This window comes from Echinococcus granulosus, assembly GCF_000524195.1.
Source record: "Echinococcus granulosus chromosome Unknown EG_S00024, whole genome shotgun sequence".
In the NCBI taxonomy this organism is placed as follows: domain Eukaryota; kingdom Metazoa; phylum Platyhelminthes; class Cestoda; order Cyclophyllidea; family Taeniidae; genus Echinococcus; species Echinococcus granulosus.
The window spans coordinates 819,081-828,025 of NW_020170404.1; the positions used below are offsets into that span (position 1 = coordinate 819,081).

At 41.6% G+C, this 8,945-nt stretch overlaps 2 protein-coding genes across 2 annotated transcripts in view; both read left to right on the forward strand. All coding sequences in view use genetic code 11, as the record gives it.

The window, feature by feature from the left end:
* Nucleotides 1–2,327: 2,327 nt before the first annotated feature.
* Nucleotides 2,328–3,698, forward strand: EGR_04111 (hypothetical protein; the record flags this gene model as incomplete). The annotated part of the gene is made up of 3 exons (XM_024493360.1): nucleotides 2,328–2,369; nucleotides 2,510–2,696; nucleotides 3,457–3,698. 3 exons carry the CDS (start codon nucleotides 2,328–2,330, stop codon nucleotides 3,696–3,698), a joined length of 471 nt encoding a protein of 156 aa, XP_024352274.1.
* A 2,416-nt stretch (nucleotides 3,699–6,114) lies between these two features.
* EGR_04112 (hypothetical protein) overlaps nucleotides 6,115–8,945 on the forward strand; it is a gene marked incomplete at both ends in the record, with an annotated part of 8,725 nt that continues 5,894 nt past the window's right edge. Inside the window, 5 exons of the mRNA XM_024493361.1 lie at nucleotides 6,115–6,122; nucleotides 6,161–6,312; nucleotides 6,743–6,843; nucleotides 6,909–7,014; nucleotides 8,785–8,857. Coding sequence (XP_024352275.1) covers nucleotides 6,115–6,122; nucleotides 6,161–6,312; nucleotides 6,743–6,843; nucleotides 6,909–7,014; nucleotides 8,785–8,857 — 440 coding nt within the window. The remainder of the gene's footprint in view (nucleotides 6,123–6,160; nucleotides 6,313–6,742; nucleotides 6,844–6,908; nucleotides 7,015–8,784; nucleotides 8,858–8,945) is intronic.

Sequence of the window (8,945 nt, forward strand, 5' to 3'; positions counted from 1 at the left end):
TGGTTTTATGTGCCTTAAGCTTCACATCAACTGAAGTTGTTGAGTAACATCAGCAAATTCCTCGCACACATAACTGCAAAGGAATGGCGGTTAAACATGGTTTGCAGCAACGGAACAGGAGGAGATTTCGTGTGTTTGTGTGTATCAAGTCCTATCACGCCAGATAACTACGTTCGGATCGGCGCCAGAGTTATTAACTGTTACAGCGGCGTCAGGCACGTCGCTGGTTTTATAGGGATTATTTCATCCTCCCAGACGTAATGCAGGTTTTGCCAAGAACAAGACCCCTTCGGCAAATTGTACTCTATTGTGATTACGTGCTAGAGCAACTCTTGTAGAAGTTGTGCATGTTCAAATATTCCATGAGCTACACTCTGTTTAGTCAAATAAATGAACAATATTGAGTTGCACACATTCCTTCTCCGATATACCACCTTTTGGATTTAACTTTATGAAATAATTTCCCAAACTTGGGGGATACACAGTTAAGACTCAGTCTTTAATCCGATATATTACGAAATCATGATTACTTGCAAGGGAATGAACTAATGCAGCACCCTAGCCAATGCCAAGCTAGTGTCGCGAGAGGTTGATTTGTAGTACACGGGCAGGTTGAGATGGAAAAAGGAAGGAAGAATGGATTTACAAGACACCGATGGGTAGAAGAACCCTTAAAAATTGTAGCCTCCATGCAGATAAAACATGAGAATTATGCAAGCATCACTCTTTCATCTAGTCTCCTTTTGAGTGACGTCTGCGATGCTGCCTACTCTTGTACTTCTGCTTCTACCTGTGAATGATTAGTAACTGGCTCACTATCAAACGCCAGAGGATGGCTGTTCACCAATGAGTGATGTGACATTCAGAGTATATTTAACGTGCTGCAAGAATAACAGTAGCGTAGACTTGATCATTAGAAAAATTAACATAAACGATTAGTATACTGCAATAAGTACACTCCATACAGCAAACCTGTCACCAGAACAATATGGAGATGTAAGAAGTGACAAGTATTGGAGGACGACTTTATTGTACTTTCTCAATTCTAATTCCACTAGTACCCATTTCTACAGAACTCAGATTTATATTGCCAACACTAAGCCAATCAAATGCCTGGAATGAGGTTGCTCATTATCACTACTGATGCAGCGTCTTAAGTCATCCCAGAAGATGCACCAGTAAAGAGATGACCTTTTACCAGTGCAGAGAGGGCCTGGAAGACTGCCACCGTGAAGTTTGAAGAAGATTGGTTTGCCCGTGCAGGTGAACACTAAACTTATGTGTTTATCGTTTACCACACAACGTAGAAGCGGTGGGTTGCTTGACTAACGAAAGTAGAAGTCACATCTATGTACGAGAATAAGAAAACGTGGGAAGTGCAATTTAACTAAATGCCACTCGGCACCTTGGAAACTTTCTCCATGTCTCTGGGTAAACTCAACAGCACAGTTGCTATATTTGCGACTTGCACTTCTAATCCCCTTTAGTCAAATGGGGCTAATAATCTCTGCTCGAGTAATAAAACCGTTGTACATTCCATGGTGTAGGTAAATTTAGACTAACATAAACTCCAATTTATCTGCCAATGCATTTCTCCAAACATAAATGCTAACATTAGGGGGAGATGGACTAAACTCATCATATAAAGTGGTAATAAAGCAGTCCCACCCCCTTTGGCTAGTCAATGTGATTAAACTGCAGTTGAGTGTGCCGTCGTTCGCCGCCACAACACATTTCCTCACAAGCACCAACTCGACTTCTCCTTCCAGCCAGTTTGAATTCTCTTCAACTGTCTGGCAAATAGTGGCCACGTAACTTGAATAATAGTTTTACTTCGGCTGAAACGCCTTTCCACCTTTGGAGCTTTTTTACACAATGGTTTTGTTGGTAGTGAATTTAAAAATTGTTTTGGCGCAATCGGCTGAGGTGAAACAAATTGAATTAAAATGTTACGACTTCTAGGCAAATTGGATTTTCGGCAAGAGCAAACATAATCTCATCTTCTCTCGGTATTGAGAGGTTTGAGTACAAAACTGTCATGTGCATTTGCATTTTAAATCGTATTTGCATTTATTCAACTTATTGGACTGCGCCATCATTTGCGGGCAGTCCTTGTAACAAATATTCCGTCTTTTGCTTGTCATTCGCTGTTATTTGTGAGGAAACAAAAGAGTAGTTATCCGCTCCGTTGCCAGCTTTCTTACCGTTCTTTGCTTTACGTTGTCTCTTGCAGGCATCAGAGGTTAAGGAGAATTTATTTTTGAGGAAAGCCTTGTAACTGATATGTAATGGGCTGGTAGGGTTCCACGACCCTTAAAAATAATCACATGCATTCATATTTCGCATTTGATTGCTATGTTATATTTCTAGTAAAACGGATGTCTCTCCAATGAAGTTATCAGACCATTTCGGAAGTCCTGACTAGTTATACCTTCACTTTCATTAAGAATCGCAAAGCATTCTGGATCCTACACTTATTAGTAGGTACTACGCCAGTGTCAGCTTTTAGATAAGGGCAGATAGTGATTTTGATGCATCACTGCGCGAATCGCCTCCAGAAGGCAATTCGTTTGACGAAAATCTTGCTGCAATCAACTACTGCCGTCTTAAGAAAGAGGTGAAACTTCCAGTTTTTATACCAATTAGAGAGGCGTTCGAGTCACACAAGATTTTTAGGGTTCTTAACAGGAAACAAGGTTGGTAAAAACGGCACTCATCTTGATACCGTCTCCCTGCCGCTTTTATTATCTTATTCTCTCCTGTTGTATCGCACTTCTAGCTGATCAAAACAGAGCAATGTCCATGTTTGCGGAAGCGTCTACTGCGATTGGAGCACCACTGGAGCTGATATGGCCACTGGCCGACGCTTGGGAGGTGGGCGACTTTTGCACTGCTCTTAAGCATTTCATTGACTGGCGTCTTACATACTCGTGGATGTTCACTGATTCCAAACATGCATTCATTTCTGAACGCCGTTTTATGCAGGCGTTTCCGGTCAACGTTTGTCCACCATCCTAGTTAACGGTGCCCGTCAGGACTGACGCCCAAGTGATGCTTGCCACTTCTTTTAGTGCTGCCACACGGGTCTCCCTTTTCACCACATACTTATAAAATCCAAAGTCCCTATTCTACTCGATCCCCTCTTGCACAATAATTATAGCTATAGGTGTCTTAAGTCTTCAGTTTCACCAAAGAGGAAGAGGGCACTCTACTCGCAGAGAATATTTTTGCGGTAAGTTCATCTGACTTGCCTCAAACTTGGCAACATCTGCAAGCGTTTGCTTACAGTGCTTCCTGTGCGTGGAGTATTGTGGACAGAATTGCAACTTGCTTTGCCAGGTGGGGCTGTGCCCAATGTATGTGCAAAATGCAGTCACTAAGTTTAAATGAAAAAATGTTCCTGTTGTTGATGGACTAAACTTTTGGACACAAATATTTGATAACTATTTTGTGTAGACGAACAGTTTGGTGTGGGCGATTGCCTCATGCTAATATCACGCCAAGGAGTCGGCCCAATGGGACATCGGTTATCAGAAATGGCAAAAACTAAAAGATGTTTCCAACCTACAAATTTTATGGAGGCAGGAAAGAAACCGAATGCACTCGCGTTTTGTAGTTCAGCATATTTCATGTCATTACCGAGGTGCTTTTTTAATGGAGATGAAAAGCCTTTGGGTGGAAGTCCACGTCTGATTTAACACTTGATATTAATGGGCAAAATGACGTCTTGGAAGAGGAAATAGTAGCAGTTTGGTACAAGCCTATCCATCTAATTTTTTGGCTTTATGGAAACGTAATGCACATTCTTTGCCCTCTTTTTGCAAAGCAGAAATGGAGAGCATTGTGTCTATTCTGCTTGATATCATTGGAAACTTTCTCAGTATGTGACATATATGCACCAAAGTCAAATGATTCCCTTCATCACAGGACCATTCGTTGGTAAATTATGGAATAATTAACTTTAACTTTGGTGTCGATGTTAATTTAGTCCTCTTTTTGAGCGCACGCTGTGATGAAAACCCACAAATTTGGGAAACTTTCAAATGCAAGCACTTTCTTGCAACTAAATGATCAGTAAATACTTCATTAGTGCCCTTCATTATAGAAATACAGTGGAAGGCATCCGAAAACTAACAATTGTGAATGCTTTGAGACAATTACTTGCAGTTCTTCACCTCTATTTTAGACGTCTCCATTTAATCACTACACGGCAGTCAGTTTATGCCACCAAGTTGAATAGTCAATACCACGATTTCCCAAGCTCTTATCTGCCATCCATATGACATCTGTGCATTGTAAGTAGGACATTTAATAAGAAGAACGATTTGATTTTCCTCAAAAAATTATTGCACAACTTATTTAAAATACTCCTACACATTTCCAGCCAATCGTTTGCCATGGCTTGTGCTAACTCATGATTCAGTTTAATCTTGGCTCCTCTAAAGAGATGCACAGTCGAGTTGCCAAATAATGGATTGTGTCTGTGCTGACTTAATGAGTGTTATTCCTAGTAGATGGCCCATCAGGGCCTACATGAACAGACTGATTGGCAGACACCCTTACGTGCTTAGTCTTTCCTCTGGTTCAATAATCGCATGGCGGAAGAAGGATTCGTAAAGAAGAGATTAACGAGTGGGTACAAAGATGGTTGCTTTAGTGAGATGCTCATGTATTAACGTATAAAGGTAGTTCGAACGAAACCTAAAGTGCACTGCCCCGGTCAAACTGTCCTTTCCTCCTTCCTGCTTTGTAACATTGCTTCAACGGCACTGATAAAGCAACTTTCTCCTTAATTATGGTCCTTTATTTTAGTTGACATGCAATGACTTTAGCCTTAATTACATCTTCCATTATTGAATACACATTGGACTTGTTAAATACACTTTACTGGCAAATGATGTAACTAGAAATATTTTACGACTTGTTTTACACGACATCCGATCAGGTAGGTTTATGCAATCCTCTTAATATCCGACTGTACTTTAGGTCCAAGTGATACAAATTCACATTGAATTGTTTACATATACTTTGCGAAACAGGTGTGTTCACATGACAAGTAGGCTATCAGAGAAATTGTAACTTTGGACTTAAAAACAAATGCCACGCGTCCGATTCGTTGGGATGCGCAATTGAATCAAACCAGGACTAATGGTACCAAATACCAGGTTTGAAAAATCTGAGAGTTGGAGATGGACCCTGATTCACTACATGGTCGCTTGCTCTTTCTTCATACCTTTCAAAGGGTCCAGCCGCTATCTGTCAGGCCTCCAGCCCTTCTCTGCTAGTATGCAGAGGATTGCTGTCTCTGCAAGCAGCACCCGACTTACGCCGATTATTACAATCACAAGGTCTTGTGTCCATGCATGATTGCCTTAGGCTCACCTCCACTGCAGGACATGCCTACTCTTGTGCAACTTCATATCAGATTGCGTTTGGTTCGGGCGTTCAGGATCACATTAGGATCAGATTTGCGTGGCGACTGTCAGCTGAATATACGCAATGTTAAAGGACTGTTATGCCGTCCCCTGCAATAGGGGCCATCACGGTTAGCACCACAGATAGGTAATCGCCATTGACATACGAACATGCGCTGATCACCGGTGAAGTATTGCCAGCATCCAAATGCCTTGTTGCTGAGCGGCTAAGTATCCCATGGGCGTATCGCAGCGTGCTTGAAGTTATCTGTAGATATGAGTAGATACAGGTGTGAGTGGGTCCAATGTGTATGAACTCGTTAGTAAGACGCTTAGGCATGGCTCATCACCACGCGCACTCATTAGCATTGCTATTTGCCTTTGTGGGTGAGGGCGTTCGGGCAAGGATTAACTGGTCTAAAGCATGTGCGCCAACTACTAAAATTTAGAAGGACAACCTTTTCATCTAACATGTCAGATGGTGGCATCAAGGCACTTTTCGCTGGATTACTTCGTAATGTTTTGTCTCGCCTTATTCATCATTCTTAAAATCGTGGTATCCTGGCTGGATTTACTCAAATCCTCACAGGTGGCACAAATTTGGACTGGCAGTAAGTAAATAAGCATGCGCTGTTCAATCTGCAGACTGAAAACTACGTGGTTTGGTGGTCTTAGGATTGAAACATGAAATAAATAGACAATGCCAAAGTAAGTCCTTGTACTCCTTTTGTTTTTGTTGTATCAAGACTGCTTAATTTAACAAAGGCTTTTGCGGTTGTTGTCTCCTCTCTGTTTAGATTCATTCCAAAAATACTAACGGTAATGCCGATGGTTGTTATAATTCACAAATTTTGGGAATATGACTTACCAAATGGACCTAACTTTTGGGATCGCAACAGTAAGGAATTGGCAAAACTGATGAGTTAGTTAAGAACTCATCATGGCATTATATTTTATCTACTTGTAAATTACAATCCGTTTTTGTGACTAAGGCTGATTTTGGGCGGTCAATCTGGCATGTGATGAGGCGCACAAGGGTTGGCTAGCTCTGAAGTGATAGTGGGTAAGAGACAATCATGCAGATAAATGAGTCTGTGCGATTAGAAGAAGTCAGCACAATTCAGGTGCAACTTGCAGAGACAGCTTTCCCTTACAGACTAGCTCGGAAGCGTTAGCTGCAGGAATGGATCGCGGCAGCTGTGCGGATAGTGGGTGAGTGCATATATACGCATTAAGATGTTAGTAGGTGACCATGGGGAACAGCCGATAAACCCGACAGTCCCAGGGTTTTGAAAACGCCCTTCTTACATCTATATATGTTTGATAAGCTGAATTCCTTGCAATAGAAAGTGCTAATCAGCAGGTTCACTATGATGGGAAGGGCTTAGTATTTTGTAGGTTTCCCACATATCCATCCCGTCGTCAACAGGTATGTCATATGAAACCTTTCTTCTCGAGCGTGCATCAAGGCCTCTTTTCGTTGCGACTCAACAGAAGGGCAGTTCAAGTAAGGAATTTTGTCATACGTGGTTTAAAATTTGGTTTGCAGTATATGTGAAAACTTTGCTTTTGATACCATACTGCTTTTTATATTTCAGGGGTAAGCCAACTTATACACGATTGTTCTTTTCAATCACATGTACCTGCGTTACCAATGGTGTAGTTTCCCGCTTTGCTACGCATTAAACAACACTGCAAACATACGAAGCACATAAAGTACTAACCGGCGTAGAATATGGATAGGGGAACAGGCTTTGCAACACGTTGATTCTCATTGGCATGGGAATAGCCCCATTTTCGAGGGAGTATTTATTTGATTTCCGATGAAATAAAAGGTGCTTCAATGTAGACATTTACGCCTTTGGGTATGACAAACTTACTTTCTAAAGATAAAGGACATACGCACCAAGTCCTGTTTACGTATTTGTTTTGCAAGTTGTTTTGTGCAGTTTTGGGAAAAGAAGTTGCATAAATTGTTTTGAGTAGGATGTGGCAGTGTTAAGGCGGCTACTGCTCATAGCGATGCACGGAAGTGTGAGATAAGTCAACAGAAAGTTTGGTGAAGGTGATTCATGGCACTGCTGAAGGAACAACTAGAGAATGTGATTTATGGAAAGGAAATATGCATTCTTGAATCAGAATGAATTGAAAAGAAAGACAAATGAAGTGGTTCGGAATTATTGCAGAAGCCTTTCGCGTTATGTGCAACGAGTCCATATCTGTCAGAGAGGGGAGCTAGGTTGGTTACGATGGCATTTGGGTATTTTAATGGTGCCTCAGGCAAATTGGCAACTTTAAATATGTTACTCGAGGTTGTGCACCTCAACCCGTAGAACAGTATACGGGTATGCATGCGGAAACTACATTGACAATCGCATGCTAGTATTTGGGGTGGAACAGTGAAAGCTTACTTTTAGACTTCCTTTCTACTAACGGAACTCGGCGTTGCTCATCATTAGCTTTGTACTTCCCATAATTTCCTGGTTGAAATGCACCAACCTTCAGTGTTCAGAAGTGCGATGCGTTTCGAGTCCACATTTATGAGAAGCTGCCTTACGTGCACTTCATTCAGAACACAATTTGTCATCGTCATCTAAGGCCCGTTTTGGCGTGGTACTCGGGTCATTTATAGAGTGGAAAAATAGTGACGTGTGGAAATACGCGTAATAATAAGGTGCAAAGGAAAGGGCTATGAGGATGTCAGTAATGTCCGAGGGCCAAGCCGCGGAGACTCAAGTGCCCAACATTTACTTCACTAATAAGACTTTGCATCATAGCATTGTGGTACTCCTACACTCACTGGTTGGCCCAAGACAAACATTATCCCACATTGAAGTAGACGTCAAAATTTTGATGGCCTGGTATAGTGCGGTCTTGGTCACTCACCGCCTGACTATGGCCTTCTTTAGGAAGTCTGTCGTATAGCCAAAGTGAAGTGAGATGAAGTGGCTGAATTAGGGCAGTTGTAGATGGCGACCAGTTAAGAGAACTCTCCTGCTGAATTGCAGTAAGTACCAAGACTGTGTGACACGGTTAATTATGAAGAGATTGGGGCAGGTCGGTATTACGATGGAATGAACTATCACTCACCTTATGCTGATGTAGTGAAGGTAGGACATTCCTTAAGGAAAAATGATTCTACATAAAAACGGTCATGAAACAGTAAATTAGAGTGCAATCTAACCAAATTTGGTGGAAATTAACTCCTCAATACAAAACCCTTGACAAATACTTTCACTCAAATACAACACTTCTGCATTTAGGTCTTTCTATTTATTTTACTGTGGGGGGCTGAGGACATATCGTTCATTTCCGGGAATCATGAGCTAATGTCTTGTGCAGTGCTGCTAATAAATGGCACAAAAATTAGTTTATCACATTCTCTGCAGTAATTGGTTTGGTTTCATGAGTGTCTTTTCGCACATTGGTCCTAATGGTCACAAGTAAGCCTAGTTAGTGGCAGACCCTCACCAAATCCGATTCTTGATGCGTTAAACACTTTGGACTTCCAAAAAGTCGATGCCCTCTCAT